Source organism: Cornus florida, unplaced genomic scaffold (genome assembly GCF_030987335.1).
Source record: "Cornus florida cultivar Cherokee Brave unplaced genomic scaffold, ASM3098733v1 CherokeeBrave_3.0.0_Hap2_Chr02, whole genome shotgun sequence".
Lineage (NCBI taxonomy): Eukaryota > Viridiplantae > Streptophyta > Magnoliopsida > Cornales > Cornaceae > Cornus > Cornus florida.
Window position 1 is genome coordinate 55,419,452 of NW_026775572.1, and position 23,292 is coordinate 55,442,743.

At 34.5% G+C, this 23,292-nt stretch overlaps 1 protein-coding gene across 1 annotated transcript; it reads right to left on the reverse strand.

Moving 5' to 3' along the window:
- Window positions 1-9,107: 9,107 nt before the first annotated feature.
- LOC132296259 (uncharacterized) lies at window positions 9,108-12,271 on the reverse strand. Its single transcript, XM_059794471.1, has 2 exons — window positions 12,176-12,271; window positions 9,108-9,905 (listed from the first exon to the last, which is right to left on the reverse strand). The coding sequence occupies exons 1-2, from the start codon at window positions 12,269-12,271 to the stop codon at window positions 9,108-9,110; spliced, it is 894 nt and encodes a 297-aa protein (XP_059650454.1).
- Window positions 12,272-23,292: the final 11,021 nt, after the last annotated feature.

The window sequence follows — 23,292 nt, forward strand, 5'->3', positions numbered from 1 at the left end:
TTTTTTCGACAAACAATGTCTAAACAATATATTTTTTATGTAATGAATTTTATTTTATTTTATTTTTCCAAAAAAAAGATCTCTAAATAACCTATTTTTAGGTTTTAAAAAAAAAAAAAAACTGCCAAACAGTGCCTAAAAGAGACAAAACTTGCCACGAAGAGACAAAAACAAAGCAGCAAAACGGCGCCGATTGGTACAATAAAAAACAAAAAAAAAATTACCCCGATCGCGAGCCGGCTCGCTGATTACCGCGAGTCGGCCCGCTATCGCTACTGGGCCCCATTTGTTTTAGCTAGCCCGCTGGAGGGCCTACAGTGCAAATGCTCGCTAGATTTGGGCTTTAAAGAGCCCCGCTGCGGATGCTCTAAGATGAGGGAGAGAGAGATTAGGGTCATATATATATATATATATATGGTGAGGGGTAGTAAAAAATATAAGAAGGGCAATTTTGAAAATAAATTGTTTAAAATGGTCGTGTGCATGACACAGGACCAACTAACGGCCATTTTCTACCAAAATTCTAACCGGAGGTGTTTAGTTGCACATTTTCATATCTAGTATGGATTTATATAAACAAATTAAACTATAAGGATGTAATTCGTACAAAATCGAAACTATAAGGGTTTTTTTCAGACTTTCTCCTAAAAGGAATGGGCAAAAGCAGAGAAAGTGGCATGAGAGAGAATATATCGCTGAGAATCTATCTCAATTCCATTGAACACATTCGTGTTTGACCGTTGGATCCTTGTTCTTAAATTCTACTTAGTTGCTTTTAATTATTAGTTTTTGTTTCGCACCATTTCTTTTAGGTGCTATCGCATAAAATTGAAAATTTTAAGTATTGAAGTTTTTAAGTGATAATTTAAAAATAAATATTTTTTTAATTTTTAACATTCAGCATTTAATGATAAGTGATATTTCTATCATTTAAAATTTTACCTTAAGTGACGTTTACCATTTTCAGCGATATTCAAAGTAATTGGATAAGCGTTGAATACATTCAGAATTCAACGCTGAATTGAGTAATCAAACAGTACCTTGACTTTTGGCTTTTTCTCGGTTTGCTTGAGCGTAAAATGTTTTTTTTTTTAAATAATTTTTTAAGCAACACTTTTTCATATAGAATGTTTTATTTAATTTTTGTTTTTCGGTATTTAGTAAAAAAAATTAAAATATTTTTCAAAAAATATTTACGGTGTTTGACTTCTAAAAGTATTTTTAAATTAAAATCAAAATTCTTATTTGAGTCATTCATTATCCAATTTCTCTCTTACTCCGTATGTTATCAATTGGTTCAATTATTTTTATTCTAACAACGATAATTATTTGACAAGAAATATAAAAAAAAATAATCAATTGATTTTTGAAAAATGATAAAGAAACCTAAACAAGTCTCTCCATCATCAAATGCAATAACTGAGTTTTGTCTATGTATTGATTTTTTTTTCCTCCACTTTTGCATGTCACTTCTTAAGGATTTAGAAAGTAGTACTACAGGCTAATCACTACACTAATTATCATGACAAAAAAAATATAATAATGAAAATTAATTGAAGAAACCAAGAAAAGGAAATTTTATGATTGTTATTGTAAAAAAGAGATTGACCTTGTAGCTCTCACCCCACAATATATACACAGACCGGTGTTGGACCTATTGGCTCTTCCCTTATTAGTTGTGTTGTTTCCTGCTACTATAGCACATATTAAAGGGCTCCTCTCTCTCTCTCTCTCTAAAAACTCGCTCTATTAAAGGACTCATTTATTTCCCTCTCTAGACACCCTCTTTCTCTTTCTAAACTCTCTCTAGACTGCTTTTGGCCACTGTGTAATTTTTCCACGTGCTTAATTGACGTTTTCGACACCATATGCTTTTGTTGAGGAGATCGAGAGTGAAATTAATAGGTTCAAAAAATGATTTTTAGAAGATTAATAAGGAATCGGGCTTGAGCACTGGAACGCAATCGAGCAAGTCCAAACAAATTGAGAAAATAAAAGCCCACTATATCAGGGAGATTAAGACATGATATGAAGCCCACCAGGCCCATCTGCATTCCAACTGAAGTGACCATTATGAACTCTATAAATCAACGCTTAAGATCTTAATAAAGGACAAGCAATTCAGTTTCTCCTTGGATTTCTGTAATTTTTTTAGTTCTTTGATATTTCATTGTTGAGTATTCGTAGGGAGAAATTTTGTTCTAGTGTAATCACTCTCTATTAAGATTTTTCTTGAGCTACACCTTGCAGACGTAAATGATTGTTCGCACAAACCAAATTGTGGGATCAATGCAGTCATTATACATAGTCAATCCTCCGTAACATAATAATATGAAATCAAAATTGGTTACGTAGAACTCAACTTAGGCTCCGTTTGTTTGAGTGTAAAATATTTTTTGAAAAATAATTTTGTGTGTGCTTCTTGTGTTTGGTTGTTGTAAAATATTTACGAAGAAAAAAATATTAAAACCTAACAAAATAAGTTATTTATTAATTTTTGGTAAGCTATTTTACATGCTTTAGCAGATGAACTCGACCTTAATCTTGACCTCTGCCTTTACTAAATATCAAATATATATATATATATAGGGGGGGGGGGGGGGGGTGCTTTAAGTTTATTTAAAATAATAAGAATTACATAAATATAATAGCACACAAGTTTTAATTTAACACAAAGGAATTTTTGTGTAAACTTTAGACTCACATGTGCTGTTAGTATTACAATCATTGGCCTCAGTAAAGAAGATTTACGAAGAAAAAAATATTAAAACCTAACAAAATAAGTTATTTATTAATTTTTGGTAAGCTATTTTACATGCTTTAGCAGATGAACTCGACCTTAATCTTGACCTCTGCCTTTACTAAATATCAAATATATATATATATATAGGGGGGGGGGGTGCTTTAAGTTTATTTAAAATAATAAGAATTACATAAATATAATAGCACACAAGTTTTAATTTAACACAAAGGAATTTTTGTGTAAACTTTAGACTCACATGTGCTGTTAGTATTACAATCATTGGCCTCAGTAAAGAAGAATTCTCGATATATATATATATATTTAACACAAAGGAATTTTTGTGTAAACTTTAGACTCACATGTGCTGTTAGTATTACAATCATTGGCCTCAGTAAAGAAGAATTCTCGATATATATATATATATATATATATATATATATATATATATATCGAGAATTCTTCTTTACTGAGGCCAATGATTGTAATACTAACAGCACATGTGAGTCTAAAGTTTACACAAAAATTCCTTTGTGTTAAATTAAAACTTGTGTGCTATTATATTTATGTAATTCTTATTATTTTAAATAAACTTAAAGCACCCCCCCCCCCCACACACACACAATACAATCAAAAGGATTGTATGTATATATATATATATATATATATATATATATATATCGAGAATTCTTCTTTACTGAGGCCAATGATTGTAATACTAACAGCACATGTGAGTCTAAAGTTTACACAAAAATTCCTTTGTGTTAAATTAAAACTTGTGTGCTATTATATTTATGTAATTCTTATTATTTTAAATAAACTTAAAGCACCCCCCCCCCCACACACACACAATACAATCAAAAGGATTGTATGTATATATATATATATATATATATATATATATATATCGAGAATTCTTCTTTACTGAGGCCAATGATTGTAATACTAACAGCACATGTGAGTCTAAAGTTTACACAAAAATTCCTTTGTGTTAAATTAAAACTTGTGTGCTATTATATTTATGTAATTCTTATTATTTTAAATAAACTTAAAGCACACCCCCCCCCCCCCCCCCCACACACACACACACACACAATACAATCAAAAGGATTTTTAGAGTTTTTGTTTTCTAAAAACTGTTCACACACAATACAATCAAAAGGATTTTTAGAGTTTTTGTTTTCTAAAAACTGTTCAGTCGTTTGTCAACTAAAGAAATTCAAAACTCAAAAAAACTAAAAGTTGTGCTTTATTTTATTTTTCTCAAAATTAAAAAGCAAAAACTGATTCCCACAAACAGCGTCAACTATTGAAGTGAAATTCAGAACGACCCTGGATGACACCATTTTCCTGCAAAGAAAATAGAAAAAAAGTGATAAACCTTGGCCAACACCGGTGTGGTGCCTGCCAAGAGCTCTCTGATGATCAAGTCAGACACCGAAGCTCTAAATTAATGGCATTAATTTTATGTATGTATTGTTTCGTACCTGTTTTATAGTTGAACTTATTCTTATAATTGATGTTCTTCCAGACTGTTGCGATTTGTTGGTGATTTGAGGAGATTGATTTCTACGTATTTTGAATTTGAACTATTGTCATCCGCTAGTCGTATTTCAGTTTATTTCAAATTGGTCAAATACAGTTGGACTTTCTTATCTGGTCTGTTGAGTTGCTTTATCTTAAATCTCCTTATCAATACCTTTAGTTTTCGAAGAAGATCCTTAGAGTCCTTTGAGAATTTCCTTAGCCCTTTGAGAATTCCTTGCAAAATATTATAGTGTTCTATCCTATTTTTGACGATTGTCGATAAACATGATTATATATATATATGACAACAATAGGGACGGCGTATCTATAAATAAACATACGTAAGTTTCTCCTCCCATGATGAAAACTTAGATACTAATTGTTAGGATTAAATCTCACCAAATAAGTTGAAAAACCATGGTTGGAAGTATAATCCACAGGATCCATGCAAAGTAGCCCCTTCACACAAATCGGGTAAAGCTCGGACAACATCAGTGATCGTAACCCTTAAAGAATTGATCGCATTTGAGATGATTGGAGCCTAAGACTTAATACTTCATGAGACATGTATTGTTATGGATATTTTAATAAAAATATAAATAATAGTTATTATATTAATAACCATTAATGATTATTATTATATGATTTAAATAATATTTATGAGGATATTATTTCAATCGTTATTTCTTTCATTATCTTATCTTAGACGTTACATATTTACTTTTTATATTGCCAGAGCCCTCTCGCATATTAGCCGTCCGATTGAAGAGTTGAGTTTAGGAATTAACTAATTTTTTTTTTATCTTTTTTGTCTCCAGTCTCTCTCCTCTCTTCTCAAACTTTCAACTTCTCTCTTTTCTCTCTCTATCCTCAAAACTTTTTCGGGTCTTTACTCTCTCTCTCTCTCTCTACTCTTTAACCTCTCTGCAACTCATTCTTCTCCTTCTCCTTCCTCGCCGAGCGGCCCAACACCTTTTTTATCTCTTATATATATATATATATATATATATATACATATATATATATTCTCTTGCTGCTCAGAGAAAAGAAAAAACAGATTCAAACCAAATTGATTGAAGAAAAACAAATTTACTTCTATATGGCGGCAATGGTGGTGTTGGATTTGTTGTGGTGGTTTTTTAATTTTGATATTTGATTTTTTTTTTTTGTGCATTTTGATTGTGGTGATTGTCGGGGTGGAGATTGTGGCGGTGGTTTGGGGTGATCGGGTTGGTGGCTGTTCATAGACACGGGAAAAGGGAGGCCAAAAATATTATCAGTTTGAGAAATACATATGGTAATTAACTAAGAGAGATTTTTTTTTTCCCACCTATAGAGAGAGCTGATTGATTAAAACAAGAGGCAAAACAAAGAGAAAGAAATAGAAAGGAGAAAGAAATTGTTTTCCTGCACCGGACGACGACGGTGACGGGAAGGGCAAATTGGGCTCGAATGGATTGAGACTGGAAGTGGGTTTTGAACCCAAAAGTGCCATTAATTGAGCACCACCCAGATTAGGGTTTTGCTGGGGGAAGATTAGGACTGGGATAAGAGATGATGGTCCTCTCGTGCTGGTCTGATAAGTTTGGTGACTAGAGGTGAAATGGCAGTGGTGGGGATAGTTTGAGGAGTAAAAGAAAAGAAAGAGAGAGAAAGAGAAAGCAGAGGAGATAGGTTGTGGTGGTTGCCGTCACGTTGCACCAAAAATTTGCAAAGAGATGAAATAAGAGTGTGAGGGTGCAATGTGACCAAGTTCTAAATTTATAAAAGCCACTACTACCTCTAATTAAAATTATAGTTAGGGTGAGTAGGGATCGTCCTAAGGGATTGGTGGGTTGTATTACTATAGGAACAAGATTAGGGTTAGTGGGTCGAGTAATCAAAATGTGGTTGGTTTGGTTGATTAAACTACAATTAAGAATAAACAAGCTCAATATAAAATAAGTAATTAAAGGATAGAGAAAACAAAAGAGAGAGATCTTAGGACGACAAAAGAGCTTGGATCCACCTTGGAATGCAGAGATTAATCTATGTTAGATCGATCGAAGAAATTCTGTGATCGATCGAATTTTGCTAAACTTTCACCATTTGCTTCATTTTGCTTCCACTTTACTCCTTTCTTTCTTTCATCTCAAGATTACTTCAATTATGCTTCTATTTGGCTGAATTAGCTTATTTTGGGGATAAGTGCCTGAAAACGAAAATAACATGAAATCAATCCAAAGCAGGAAAATAAGATAGATAAAAGTCCTAAAATACCTAAGCTTAACAGGTTTAAATGCACACTTTTCAATGCTCATCAGGCTAATAGTTTGAGGAGAGAGAAACGGAAAGTTTGAGGAGAGAGGAGAGAGAAAGGAGAAAGGAGAAAAAAAAAATAAATAATATTTTTTTATTCCTAATCTTAAGCATATTCAATCTGATGGCTTATATATGCAAGCACGCTCTTGCAGTAGCATTACCCTTATATATATCTCTTATGTGTATGGTAATTTAGTAGAATGTTATGTGAGAGAGTGATATTTTCTAGAGTGATATTTTTGTGTATACGGCTCTTTCTTTCCTTAAGAGTATGAGTATTTTTACATATTGAGTTTATGAGCAACTAGACTTATATAAACTTGGACCTAGTCTTCATGTGGTCATGCACATGGAGGAGTCGCCGCTGCTAACTAATTGAGTTGTATCTTGGAGCTGATTAATTTCACCACACGAAGGGGAAGACTATCAACTTTAGGTCAATGTGTTTACACATGCCTCAACAATCAGGCCAGCTCTTTCTTACCTATTTTATTATTATCATTTTACTTCTTAATTTATATTATTGAGCTAATATTAATATTATATTACTGAATTATTTATTTTGTTAAATTCATGTTCATTATTATATCCATATTATTCAAATGATGTATTTTTCAGTTTAATGAAGAATTATTCTTTGATTATTCATTGGTGTTATTGTTCATTAGGTTGAATCATTGTGTATGAATGTTGTATTTATATTTTTTTTATAAATATGTGGAATTTTCACAACAGTCTAAAGTTGATATGTCCTACAAGTTTTATTTTTTTTACTAAAGAGAAAATCTGTTTATGATTTAAAAGGAAAAATACATCTCTACCGTACAAATAGAAAAGTTAGTTTTTGGACTAAAGTAAATTGACAGAGAAAATATAATTTATTGATTTTACACTTATTTTCCTGATTATCCAAGTTGAGATCCCTATAATTTTATATGATGCAATGTTGTTTGTTACATGAAAAATCATGGCTTGTGTTCATGTGATACTGAATGTTATGACAACTTACATGTATGTATCTTTGGAAACCAAATAGAGGTATATATATAATATATGTTTGTCATGGTTTTCTGTCCTTTTGTACATCACTATATATGGCATGGAGATACATTATTTAAAGAAATATTACTGAATTTGAAGAGAAAATTTCTATATTACAAATTCATATAAATTTATATGCTTTGTTTCCATGGTCTATTGTATACTCTTTATATTCCAACCTGCTTGACTACATATTGTTGTACATCTTCGAATGTTGCTATTTTGGCTATTGCACTAGTGTACTTCACACACCAATACATTGTATAAGGTAAAGACAACACATGAATTGATATTAATTATTCTTTATATAACATTGATATATATATATATATATAGAGAGAGAGAGAGAGGAGTGAATGTGTATAATTATGAGAGAATGATCCTATTAAAGTTTGTGGTTACTGTTTCAACATTAGTGTTCTCTTCAATTGACTGAATAAATATATATGCATGTACAATCTTCAGTTAGGGGTGGCAATTTAGGTTTGCGTGTCATAAACATATCGTGTCGACCTACAGGTATTACACCAAACACTTTAACCCGAACACGACACGATTAATAATCGTGTCTGATACCCTTAACCCTAACACGACCTATTTATTAAACAGGTAACACGACACGACACGTGTAACCTGTTTAATAAATAAACACACCAAAACACAACCTATTTAAAGACATGCTTAACCTGTTTAATATGTTTGACCTGCTTAAAGACCTGTGTAACATGCTTATATGGAGTAATTGATAGGACATTCTATAGTTTGATTTTTATTTTTTTCTTATCAGGGCATTCAATCCCATAAATGATTGTGGTCATAATCAGAATCAGTAATTAATAACTGATAAAATTCCTTGACAATCACAATGGAAATCAAATTTTACATATTTAGAACATTAGAAAATCAACAGAGCACTGTAAGAAAGATTTATGATAATACTATTTTATACTATTAACATAGCACAAATTGATGAATCATTGGACATGAATCATTAATCCGCAAAAATCCTCCTCATCATCAAGCATACTTGATCTTAATCATACTATATATATATATATATATATATATATATATATATATATATATATATATATATATCAGCATGGGTAAAACAAAGCACCAAAAGTCAAGATCTGCAAAAAATGAGCTTACAAAAGTTACAATACAAAAGAAAAAAAAAATCTTACTCTCTCTTGTTGTTGCAAATTAGATCTAAAAGAGGAAAGAGAGAAAAAATTAGAAAAATTACTTCCACCGTTCCGAGAAAGAGAGAGAGAGTCACCCAGAGATAGGGAGTATTTGTCTGGTTAGGGACTCATGTACATGGTAAGAGAGAGAGAGAAAGTCACACTGAGGCGGCATAGAAAGAGGAGAGACTGAAGAGAATAAGAGGCGTAATGGACTTGGGAGTGTTGACTGTGTTGGACCATGCTTTTTTTTTCTTTTTCTTTTTTCCTGGCAAAGAAAAGAAACAAAAGAGAACAAGAACACCACCAAACTAAGGAACAAGACCCAACGCATCATCCCTAGCTAAAGCCACAATCTGAAACGGAAGAGGAATCAACACCCGATCTTTAGGCATACAGGCACGAGAAAAAACCACAAGGGCATGAGCCACCTGATTACCCAATCTACAAACATGATTAATAGAAACAGAAGAAAAAGATTTAAGGTCGTCCTTGATATCAAAACAAAGAGTTGCAATCTCAGAAGGATAATCTGATTGTCCCACCACAGCATCAACAACAACATTGGCATCTAATTCAAAACACAAACAATTATAGCCTAGGGAGGAGGGCCAAAAAATAGCACGTTGAAATGCACAAGCTTCCGCGACCATTGCCGAGGAAGCAAAGAAAGGTCTAAAAACCACAGCATGAATAATAAAACCTTGAGAATCCCTAAACACGGCGCCACCACTACCACGACAAGAGCTTGGAACAAAATTGGCACCAATATTACATTTGAAAAACCTGTGGTCAGGAGGCACCCAACAAATCGAAAAGGGTGGGGAAATAGCATTATCCAATTTTTTGCATTGGGATTTAGCCTCCCTAAATTCCCAAAAACTTGTGGTGGCCTTCTCCACCACCTTCCCCGGGCTCCATAACACCCCCTCAAACACCATTCGATTCCGAGCCTTCCAAATACACCAAACACAAAATGAAATCAAACTGAGAACAACCGATTTACCAGTTGAAGAAATAGCTTGGTTCACCAAAAACTTCCAACCATCCAAGAACGATTGAAATGAAGAACAAGAAAAATCAATTCTAAACGGGGACAACTTCCACACCTGAATAGAATGCAAACAGGTAAACAAAAGATGCACAATGGATTCTTCCGCCAAACCACACCGATGGCATAAAGGGGACACCACACATCCACGGTAAAAAAAAAAACACTCCGGTAGGCAGAGCATTATGACAACAGCGCCACAAAAAATGCTACACTTTAGACAATGCATGGCAACGCTATATTGAATTCCAGGATATTTGTGTCATTCGTCCTGCAAATGAATCAACAAAGGTTTTAGCAAGAAAATAAGCCAAATGCACAGAAAACTTATCGGACACCTCAGGAGCCCAAAATTGAGCATCCGGTTTATCCTAATGAGAAATATACAGCCGCAAAATTTCTTGAACTTCAAAAGAAAAAAAACATCTGAGATAAAACCTCCACCTTCCATGTCTTAGTGGAAGGATTAATTAAATCGGCAACATAACAACACGATACATTTACAGACGGAGACAGGAGTTTGTGAGGTAGCGAGAAAACCCAATGGTCCTACTAGATTCGAATAGATTTACCATGCTTTAAGAACTAGGGTTACTTATGCGAATATGAAATGACCATAATGTCCCATACTAAACGGGTCAAAACAGGTAACGGGTTAAACAAGTTCACGGGCGACACGTTTAATTAAACAGGTTACACGGGCTCCAAAATCCGAACATGATACAATTAACTAAATGGGGTAATCGTGTCAACCCGTTTACGACACGAACGTGTTTATGGTAAACTCAAAACCCATTTAACTCGTATCATGTACGTATCGTGTCGACGGGTCGTGTCAAACTTTGTCACCCCTATCTTTAGTGTATCTATATTTGCATTTAAATTTTTAAACTGAAGTGAGCCTTTGTATGTAACAATTAAAGTTTTTATATATATATTTAGTCATAACTAAGTGTGAGTTTTACAGCAGTATTAAATGCAAATTTAAAGATATATATTTGAACATTATAAATTAATGATTATATATAGTTATTAGAGAATATGGCAGTTATATGTGATAGCATTTCAAATATAATATAAAGGATCATAAAGTTTATTTATATTGCTAGTTATAAGGAGTTAATGGAAATTAATGGTGGGGTTTTATTAGCTAGTTGTTACTCTAAATTTAAACCATTGGATTGTTTTAGTTTTAAAAAAAATGATCATTAATTTATTAGAAAAACTTTAATTAGTTATATTTTACATTAAATGGAATCTTATTGTTTTGGTACTGTATATATGTTGTTTATATTGTGGCATTAATTTTTAATGAACTTAGAAATGGCAGTTTGCGCTTTGCTCAGTTACAAAGAGAATTTAAATTGTTTCGTGACTTACTATATAAATTCGATTTGAATATATTATATCTGAAATCAAAAAAAGTTGTATTAATGATTTTAATGGAAAAAGGAAAACTAGGAAACTGATACATGTCAATCAAATTACCATTTCTGCATTGGTTGATAAAATGGCGGTTTTTATTTATTTATTTTTTAAAAAAAAAAAAAAATATTCAATTTCAGCTTTACATGAATTTAATATTTCTCTCTAATTATATTATAAACTAGTATTAAATTTACTTGTGTTTTCATGAGAGGTGTAATACCACAAAATTTTGAAGAATGGAATCATGATCGTTTGATCAAGCTTCTTAATGATAGAGCTATTTATAATCAAAGCTTAAGATTAGTTCAGTTGCAAAAGGAAGCCAAACAGTGTACTCTCTAAGAGGACCATTGCTTGGTGGTAGGGCTACAACTCGGGTGGGTCCAATCCGAAATAACCCGAGCCTAGCACGAAATTTTGTGGGCTTGGCCAAAAAATTTTTAATTTTAATTTGGGCCTGGGTTATATATTTTAAGCCCGAATTCAATTCAAGCTGGGCTTGGGTTGATATGGATGAAGCCCGAAAATATTATATATATTTATAATTATACTTAAGTCACATGAGTGTAGTAGCCAAGTTGGTAGTGTGTTTGAGTTTTATACTTAAGGTTTCATGTTCAAGTTATGGGTGCAACATTAAGTGATTCATTTTTACACACAAATTCTTTTGAGGTGGGCTTAGTACAGGCTCCGGCTGGACAAATTATGTATCGGCTGAGCTTGGGCAGCTCGGCTCAAGGTTACAGCGGGCTCGGGCTGGGCTTAGGCTGAAGATTTTTTATATGAGCCTAGCCTGAGATGAGTGTCAAGCCCGCCCAACCCGCCCCTATTGCAGCCCCACTTGGTGGGGCAAAGGATCGGTCATAGAAGAAGACCTGGAGAATATCAGTTGAGTTCAACCAAAGCTTTCTTCTGTCCATCCTTTGGTGTGGCACTTGAGGATTTAACCAAATGATAGAAGGCAGAATTGAAGAATACCAAAGGACTATTAGCCATTAATGGACTAAATTGGCAGCCCCTCATACTTTCAGATTCCAGCACGTGTGTTTCACAATGCTGGAGCATTTTGCATTTTAATATGAGAAGTCCAAATGTGAAACCAGATAATGGATGAAATTGAAGTGAAATCAAGGTGGTTTAGAAGACGAACCAATTTAGTCGTCACTATGCATGGAATAAGGACTTCATCAACGAAAGCTAAGAATAAAAGGTAGAAGTTCTATCCAAACTGTTGATCACTCATTTCACCGAATTGAAGTATTAGAAGGTTGAAGGTGTTAGGATATGTGTGCCCTAGCATAGCAAATTCTAATTTTGGATTGTAGAAGTCATGGTTTCTTGTCTGGATATTATTATTAAAGCATTATACAATTGGTGAATGGAATGTATTATTTTTCGATTCTTTATGGAATTGATGGTGTCCGCTTGATTACAAAATATATTTATATATGTATGTAATGGCAATTAATACTATGATATAAATTAGTAATCATAAATGGTTTAAAGTCGGTAATTATGGATGGACATTTAATTAGTTAAGACTTAAACCGAGTCCACGATAGATTGAGATATATTGCGAGAGCTGTCGTATGCAATTGCTCTCTATCACAGTCATGGCTTTTGACTCTCAAGCATGAGAGAAGTATAGACTCTTTTATTAATTAATAATTACTTTGATTTGCTCGGCGGATACCTCGGGATCCTTAGATCGACACTTTGGGTAGTTATGTAATTAATAATTAGAGGTCTATATTCTCAATATTTGCATCAGTGCTATTTGTATTTATTTTGTTTTGATTATGGTTGATCACAAATTAAATTCGAAGGCCTTCGTATGTTTTAGACAAATGTTTTATATATATATTTATTTAATAAATTATTATTATTTTTTGTCAAATAAATATTTTATTGTGATCGAGCCGGAAATAATCAAAGGTAACAAAATAATTATATTAATTATGTTGTCGGATTGATGGCTTTAATTATCCGATAAATAATTAAGCATAGAGGGGTCAAAGTGCAACATTGACTTAGAGGTTATTTACTATTTAATTGGAGTGCAATTAATTTCTTTTAGTGGAGTAGAAATTAATTTATGAATTAATTGAATTGGGTCCATGGTTTAATGGACCGGACCAATTATTAATTTATAAGAGCCAAGAAAATAGTAAGCCCAAAAGGATTCTCACCAATAGCCCAAGTTGATATTGGAGTCATGTTAGGATTGAGAAAGTTGAATTAGAGATGGAGAATGATTTATTGTTTCCTTATTCTTATTTTATTTTGCCTATATATACATGAGTTCATGTATATTTTAGGTGTGACTTGGAGAACAAGAAAAAGGAATACACTTTCTCTCTCTAGATTTTAGGGTTTTGTTTCTCTTCTAAAGGAGGCTACCACCAGCCTAGATTCCAAGGTCATTCATCAAGGCATATTGGTGATTCCCAAAGGGAAGATAATAATCAAAAAGAAGGAGAAAGGATCTTGCTAAAGGGATCTACAATAAGTGAGAACATTCACTTTAGAGGAAAGTTCAAAAGGTTTACTCAGACCTTTGATGTGAGTATTCAATCTGTTTATTGAATTATGCATCATCTTTTATCTATCTTTGCATAAAACTTGTCTCCATGTAATGAATCAAGATCTATGATTGCAAATCCCTCAAAAAGTTTTAAAAATTTGCACGTTTCCCAACAGTGGTATCAGAGCACATGGTTTGATTCATTACTAGAGAACATGTGTTTATAAAAATCATATTCATGGATCCAAATTATATATACATATATAAAATTATTGATATATGTTGATGTATGATTTATTATGTTGATATATATTAATACATGTTGATGTATGTATAATTGTGAATGGATGATGATGTGTGTTTGGGCCATGGATGAAGCTTATAGGTATATAGAATGTAATTTTATTTTTGGATGAATGTAATTAAGGCTTTGTTTTAGCCGTTTGAAAATTCAATGATGTAATTTAATTTTTTCCATTGTATTTCAAATTGTAAGTATTAATTAAAGCCATGTAATATTCATCAAAGGATGCTATGAAGCTTCAAGAGGGTCCGAAAGGGTTAAATTAGGCTTCAGTAATTTTCTGGAATTTTTCCGAATTTTTCGGGAATTTTTTGAGGCTTAATTTAATTTTCTGGGATTTTTCCGGATTTTTTGGAATTTTTTCGGCGTTTTTCCGGTGGCCGGAGCTTCGCCGGCGGCGAGAAGAGGCGTCGGAGGTGGCCCGGATCTCGTGTGGCAGTGCCTTGGTGAGCCTGGCGCGTGTTCCACACGCGCCAGGAGTGGGCTGGTCAATGACAAGCTGGCGCGTGGATCTCACGCGCCAGCCAAGGAGTTGGTACACTCCACGCGCGGGAAGGCGCGTGGAGGCGCGTCCCACGCGCCCCAGGCGCGTGGGAGCGCGTGAGGGTGCATTCCACGCTCCCCAAGCGCGTGCCAGCGCGTGGGAGCGCGTGCAGCTTGCCCTAGGCGCGTGCCAGCGCGTGTGGGGTCCTCCGGGCTCGTTCCAAGCGGCGTTTTGCTTCTCCTGACGCGTACAAGCTTCCTATGGGTGTTTACAGACAGTTGAAGGATGCCCGTACAGCAAGAATAGTTTTTAAATGTTAAAAGCTGAATCCATTGGCCATTTATATTGCTTCTGTCTATTATTTGATGCATGGAATAATTTAATAATTGTTATAATTGTTCATGCATTGGATCCATGATTTTTAATTAAATGGCTTGATTTATATTAATTAAATTATGAAGATAAATTGGATTAGATTGCTAATTAATTTGAGGGCATTTATTGGGAAACAGAAAAATTATTTTTAAAAAATTATTTTTTGCCTCAAATTAAAGATTAGTGAATCATTTAACATCCATATATTTTCTAAATTTAATTGGATTAAAATCAAGGCGTTTTGCATGCATTAAATCATGAATTAAAAACCCTAGTTTTATATTATTAAAAATTGAGTGGGAGCGGGGATTTTTATACATTACCCCATGGCCTTCGTAATTATAACCATTATGATTAGATCTTTAAAAATAAGGCTCCACGCATGATTTAAAGAGTCTAGATTACAAGAATGGTTGTCTCACGAAAATATATTTATTAAATAACCATTATAGTTAGATCTTTAAAAATAAGGCCCTACGCATGATTTAAAGAGTCTAAGCTATTAATGGCAATATATTTAATATTTGTGTTTCCGTTGGAGCATTAATTATGTTATACACTCAATCTAAAATCAATAGTATTAGCTCCCCAACGGAGTGGTCTATACTAGGTGATTTTAGAAAGGCTAAATCTAATCGGGAATTATTTCATATTTAGATAAGGCATTGTCTAAAGAGATATGGAAATAATGAGTTATTCTCGTCAATAAGCAATAATGAATTCCGCCAACCGGATAAGTTATTGGCATATTGATTGTCCGATTATTCATGCAATGTGGTTGAGGGACCCACAATTAATTAATTGTTTTATACTTGCATGATTATTATTATTCACTTTATTTATTGTATGAATGCTTTTATTTTCAGATTTATCATGACTAGTCCATTCAGTCCACTTGCGAACATACTAAAAGAAAATCGATTAACTGGACCTAATTATATCGATTGGAAAAGGCAACTAGATATTGTACTCACATATGAGGGGTTGAATTATGTGCTTACTACTCCTAGACCTTCTCCACCTTTGCCTGAGGATCCTCCTGAGGAGCATGAAGTATTTAAGAAATGGAATAAAGCAGATGAGATGACTAGGTGCTACATTCTTGCTTCACTCTCGAATGTACTCCAAAGTCAACATCTTCAATATCTCACTTCTGCAGACATTATGCTTAACCTTAAGGAAATGTTTGGGCAAATTGGTAAGAGCGCACGCCAAAATGCTATGACAAATTTGATGACCATTAAGATGGTCCAAGGTACTTCAGTTCGGGAACATGCTTTAAAAATGATTGGTTTTTTAAATGAACTGGAGATCCTTGGATGCAACTTGGATGGTGAACTTCAGGTTGACATGATTATCGCTTCATTGCCAGACTCATTTAACTCTTTTAGGGTTAATTATTACATGAATAAGCTTGAGTACACACTCGCTGAACTATTGAATGAGTTGGTAACCTTTGAAGGGATAAACAAAAGCAAGGGTGCATCTATCAACTACACTCAGTCTGCTGGACCATCTACTTCTAGGCCCAAGAGGAGGGGCAAGAAAAAGAAGAAGGATGGTGCCAAAACTGTGGTTGTGCCAAACAAAGTAATCCAAAAGGATAAGGGAAAGAAGAAAGTGCGGGTTGAAGGCGAAGGAAACTGCTTCCATTGCGGTCAACCGGGTCACTGGAAACCTAACTGCCCAATACTTCGCACACAAGGCAAAGGAAAAGGTATATTCATTGTTGAGGCATGTAATGTGGTTGAATCTATAGATTCCTGGTGCATAGATTCTGGAGCCACTAATCATGTTTGCAATTCATTGCAGGGATTCCAGGAGTCCAGAAGCCTCAATGAAGGAGAGATATACTTGCATATGGGATCTAATGCCAAGGTGGAAGCTAAAGCAGTGGGAGTGGTTCATATGCAGTTTGATAGTGGGAGGAGTCTTATTTTAGAAGATTGTCTTTATGCGCCAAATGTTAGGCACAATTTAATTTCAGTTTCTTCGTTGATTTGCAAAAATTATATTTTTACTTTTGGAAAAAATGTTTTAATTAAATTAAATGGTTGTGTTATAACTTCTGGTGCATTGAAAGATAATCTATATGTTTTAACTCCTAGCTCATATCAAATGCAAAATTATGAAGTAAATGCAACTTCATCTAGATTGAATGTTAAAAGAAAAGCAGTTTCTCCAAACTCATTGTATCATTGGCATCTACGATTGGGTCACATCAATCAAAATAGGATTCAAAGGTTGGTTAAAGAAGGTTTATTACCTGGTGAGGCAGAGGAGCCTATGCCAACTTGTGAATCCTGTATTGAAGGAAAGATGACTCGAAGGGCTTACTCAGCCAAAGGAGATAGAGCCAAAGAACAATTAGAGTTGGTGCACACAGACGTGTGTGGTCCCATGAACACCCAAGCGAGAGGAGGGTTTGAGTACTTCATCACTTTCATTGATGATTATTCACGTTTTGGATATATTTACCTAATGCGACACAAGTCAGAAGCTTATGGAAAATTCCGTGAGTTTCAGGCGGAAGTGGAGCGTAAATTAGGTAAACTTATCAAAACACTTCGATCTGATCGAGGAGGTGAATACCTCTTGGGGGAGTTCAAGGATCATATGGTCAATGAGGGTATTGTGCGCCAGTTATCCGCACCTGACTGCCCTCAACAGAATGGAGTGGCAGAAAGGAGAAACAGAACTTTACTTAACATGGTTAGATCTATGATGAGTTTTGCTACATTACCTCTATCATTTTGGGGATTAGCCTTAGAATCAGCGATGTATATTTTGAACTGTGTTCCATCCAAGGCTGTTTCAGGAACGCCATATGAGCTGTGGTTTGGACGTAAACCTAGTTTAAATCACATGCATATATGGGGGTGTCCAGCACACGTGCGAAAGAAACAGGCAGACAAGTTGGAAGCAAGATCAGATGCATGCTTATTTGTTGGCTATCCTAAGGGCACTAGAGGTGGATTATTTTATGATCCCAGGGACAATAAGGTTATTGTCAGCACTCATGCTGTTTACCTGGAGGAGGATTATATTATGAATCACAAACCTAGTAGCCAGATAGTGTTAGAGGAGATGGTTGGCACGTCAGAGATACCCCCAGTGGACACACCTAATATAAATACTGAGAATGATGAGACACAAGAAGTCCCTGTTGAATTACCATCATCTAATCGATTCCTGCACCGGTCCTTCGGCGTAGTGGGAGGACTATCATCCAACCCGAAAAACTCACACTTTTGGGTGAGGTCTATGAGGCCGTCCCCGATAAGCATGAGTCGGACCCAGTAAGCTATGCGGAAGCGTTGACCGATATAGATGCGAGTCGTTGGAAAGATGCCATGAAATCAGAGTTGGAATCGATGTATTCTAACAAAGTCTGGGATGTTGTAGAACTTCCTAGTAGGGTTCAGCCCATTGGTTGTAAGTGGATCTACAAACGAAAGAGAGGAATGGATGGGAATGTTGAGACATTCAAAGCTAGACTGGTTGCCAAAGGCTTCACTCAACGTGAAGGTATTGATTATGAGGATACATTCTCACCAGTTGCAATGCTTAAATCTATTCGCATTCTTTTGGCCATTAGTGCTTATTATGACTATGAAATATGGCAGATGGATGTTAAGACGGCATTTTTAAATGGCCATCTTGAACAAGACATCTACATGAGGCAACCAGATGGTTTCGTGGTTAAAGGTCGTGAGGACTGTGTATGTAAGTTGAATAGGTCTATTTATGGACTTAAGCAAGCTTCACGCACATGGAACATTTGTTTTGATCAGGCAGTCAAATTATTTGGCTTTGAACAAAACGTGTTTGAACCTTGCGTTTACAAGAAAAAACAGGGTAATGTCATCATGATTCTCGTTTTATATGTTGATGACATCTTGCTCATTGGTAATGATGTAGAAGCATTGTCATCAGTTAAAAGGTGGTTGTTCAATAAATTTGAGATGAAAGATCTTGGAGAAGCAAGCTATATTCTTGGGATCAAGCTTATGCGAGATCGGGTTAAAAAGAAAATAGGCTTGTCTCAAGAGTCTTACATTGACAAAGTTCTGATCAGGTTTGGAATGGAAAACTCTAAGAAAGGGTTTTTGCCATTTAGACATGGGTTGGCTCTTTCTAATGACCAGTCTCCCAAGACTGATAAGGAAATTGAGCAAATGAGGCGGATACCATACGCTTCGGCAGTTGGTAGTCTCATGTATGCCATGGTCTGTACCAGACCGGACATCTGCTACTCGGTAGGGATTGTCAGTAGATATCAGTCCAATCCTGGACTTGATCATTGGTCAGCTGTGAAGAATATCTTAAAATACCTTAGAAGAACTAAGAATCTAATGCTCATTTATGGAGGTGATGATCTGGTTCCAGTCGGATATACGGATTCTGATTTTCAATCAGATCCAGATGCCAGGAGATCTACATCTGGATATGTGTTTAAGTTCAATGGAGGGGCAGTTAGTTGGAAGAGTGTCAAGCAGGGTTGTACTGCTGACTCAACCATGGAAGCAGAATACATTGCAGCCTCTGAGGCAGCAAAAGAAGCTGTTTGGTTGAGAAACTTTCTAATTGAACTGGAGGTTGTGGAGCATATAGATCGGCCTATGACGCTTCATTGTGATAATAGTGCAGCTATAGCCCAAACCAAGGACCCAAAATTTCATAAAGGAACAAGACACATTCAGAGGAAACATCATGTGGTCCGTGATATAGTAAAGCGAGGAGATATACTTGTGGCCAAGATTGCATCGGAACATAACCTTGCTGATCCATTCACAAAGGCTTTACCGATCAAGATGTTTGATCGTCATATGGAGAACATGGGAGTTAGATGTGATTTGAATTGGCTATAAGTGCAAGTGGGAGCTGTTAGGATATGTGTGCCCTAGCATAGCAAATTCTAATTTTGGATTGTAGAAGTCATGGTTTCTTGTCTGGATATTATTATTAAAGCATTATACAATTGGTGAATGGAATGTATTATTTTTCGATTCTTTATGGAATTGATGGTGTCCGCTTGATTACAAAATATATTTATATATGTATGTAATGGCAATTAATACTATGATATAAATTAGTAATCATAAATGGTTTAAAGTCGGTAATTATGGATGGACATTTAATTAGTTAAGACTTAAACCGAGTCCACGATAGATTGAGATATATTGCGAGAGCTGTCGTATGCAATTGCTCTCTATCACAGTCATGGCTTTTGACTCTCAAGCATGAGAGAAGTATAGACTCTTTTATTAATTAATAATTACTTTGATTTGCTCGGCGGATACCTCGGGATCCTTAGATCGACACTTTGGGTAGTTATGTAATTAATAATTAGAGGTCTATATTCTCAATATTTGCATCAGTGCTATTTGTATTTATTTTGTTTTGATTATGGTTGATCACAAATTAAATTCGAAGGCCTTCGTATGTTTTAGACAAATGTTTTATATATATATTTATTTAATAAATTATTATTATTTTTTGTCAAATAAATATTTTATTGTGATCGAGCCGGAAATAATCAAAGGTAACAAAATAATTATATTAATTATGTTGTCGGATTGATGGCTTTAATTATCCGATAAATAATTAAGCATAGAGGGGTCAAAGTGCAACATTGACTTAGAGGTTATTTACTATTTAATTGGAGTGCAATTAATTTCTTTTAGTGGAGTAGAAATTAATTTATGAATTAATTGAATTAGGTCCATGGTTTAATGGACCGGACCAATTATTAATTTATAAGAGCCAAGAAAATAGTAAGCCCAAAAGGATTCTCACCAATAGCCCAAGTTGATATTGGAGTCATGTTAGGATTGAGAAAGTTGAATTAGAGATGGAGAATGATTTATTGTTTCCTTATTCTTATTTTATTTTGCCTATATATACATGAGTTCATGTATATTTTAGGTGTGACTTGGAGAACAAGAAAAAGGAATACACTTTCTCTCTCTAGATTTTAGGGTTTTGTTTCTCTTCTAAAGGAGGCTACCACCAGCCTAGATTCCAAGGTCATTCATCAAGGCATATTGGTGATTCCCAAAGGGAAGATAATAATTAAAAAGAAGGAGAAAGGATCTTGCTAAAGGGATCTACAATAAGTGAGAACATTCACTTTAGAGGAAAGTTCAAAAGGTTTACTCAGACCTTTGATGTGAGTATTTAATCTGTTTATTGAATTATGCATCATCTTTTATCTATCTTTGCATAAAACTTGTCTCCATGTAATGAATCAAGATCTATGATTGCAAATCCCTCAAAAAGTTTTAAAAATTTGCACGTTTCCCAACAGAAGGATAATAGCTAAGCCTTTGGAGCTCAATACAACTGAGTTTTATTTTTCAAAGTAGTATCTCCTCAAGGTGGGAGACATCACTAAAGTAAATAGAGAAATGGTCAGGTCTCTGTTTTTTTTTGTGACCAAGGTTGACGAAGGGGGAAAAATGTAATCGTGTATAAGACCTTTGCCATAGCAAGTGGTTTTGCATGGCAGTCATACTTAGTAAAATTTAAGTTTTGTGTGGGGGAGGGAGATCGCACGGGAGTTGTCCTAGGTTTTCTTCTCTAATGTGTGTGTGCACATGCATGTGACTTACTCTAATTCTCTCTCATGCCATTTCTAACATTGCAATCTTGCAACGAAAACATATACTAACACTCTATACACACAGAATTAACAAAGCTAACAAAAGTATTCATCCCAATATTTTCCAATGAGGTATTACAGTGATGAATTATTTTGTGGAGGAAAAAAGATGATGAAAAAAAAAATGAGAGAGAAAAAGAAGGAAGTGGTGGGGCGAATGAAAAAAAACAATTAAAAATAAATAAATTGGTGAAAAAGATGGAGGAAAAGAATGAGAGAAAAAAAAAAAAAGGAAAAAAAAAAATATGAGGTAAAGAAAGAAAAACCCAAGAGTTGGGTTGTGAAGGAAAAGAAAAAAAGTTAAAAAGACAAAGTGTCTTATTAGGACACAATCCTATATATGTGGAGGGGGGTGGGCCTCAGCCCCAACAGAGTCACCTACGGAAGTAACCCAACCTTCTAATTGACGATTTAATCACATGATAAAAGGTTCAATAGGTACAAACAATCTGCACTACGTGACTAATTAACAACACTATTTTTAGGAGGTTTCTCGAGGAGATTCTTTCATGCACATCCCTATGGCATCAGTGTTGTGATGTGACGTTAAAAAAGGGCTTTGCCCCAAATGAATTCGAGGCTAGCATACTCTCGCAGGGTATAGGTCACATATACCATTGGAGGATTCACCTAAGTGAAAGCGTCATGAGGCCGCGACTGTGGGAGTTGAACTATTCCCTAGAGCTTTCATGAGAATCAAGATACCAGTACATGGCCATTAATCGCGCTAACCCGCTAAACCAAGTCTATCATCAATATTATGTGTGGTATGTTAAAGTTTGGCTCAAGGGACCGAATTCAAGACTTAGTTCATTAAGGTTCCTCAAATGGAGACTAGCTGTCACACTAAGTGTAGGTTTAAGCCCGGAAAACACATACACCGATTGTATAGTATAAAGTTGCTCAATTATATTCTACTTATTTTTATTAAAATAGGTGGGAACTTTTATGGATATTTTAATAAAAATATAAATAGTATTTAATATAATGGGTTAATTACACTCACACCCCCTAAGGTTTGCCCTATTGACAACCAAATGAAAGTTGACCTATTTTTTAACAATGACCACCCCTCAAGTTTCATAAAGTTAACAAAGACACCCTATGATCTTCTGCACACGATGAATTGACATTATTGTCCTTTGACTTGATAGTTGACCTATTTGGACTATGAAATTACCTTTTTAACCTTTACAACTCAATTTATTTAACTAAACTACCCTTTCATGCCAAAAAAAAAAAAAAAGTATAATTAATTATATATAACTGTAATATATATATATATACACACACACATACATGTATGGATGTGGTGGTTCATGTGGATAGAGGTTAGTACTAGTAATATTAAATTCAGTATAATATAATGTAATATGAAAATAGAAAAGTGAGACAATACCACTTGCAATGTGATATTTGATTTTTTTTTTTTTTTCGTGTGATATTTGATTCACACAACACCAATCCAAATTTGTTATATTAAAAATATAATCATATATACATAAACTATATTGGAGGTGGGTATTTGATAAAACTATGGGTTATTGTCAAAACCAAAACAAAATTGTTACAAAACCATGTAGGGTCACCTCGTCTTCAATTCTTATTCTCCAGCCAATGGTCTTGGTGCCAAGCCTCAATTTGTTGTTAGGAGACCTGTAGGTGA

Coding starts and splice junctions, on each gene's coding strand:
- LOC132296259 (XM_059794471.1), bottom strand. CDS start 12,271: ATGGCTAATAGTCCTTTGGTATTCTTCAATTCTGCCTTCTATCATTTG. Junction 9,906..12,175: donor ATGGACAGAAGAAAGCTTTG/GTTGAACTCAAC, acceptor CATTCTATTCAG/GTGTGGAAGTTGTCCCCGTT.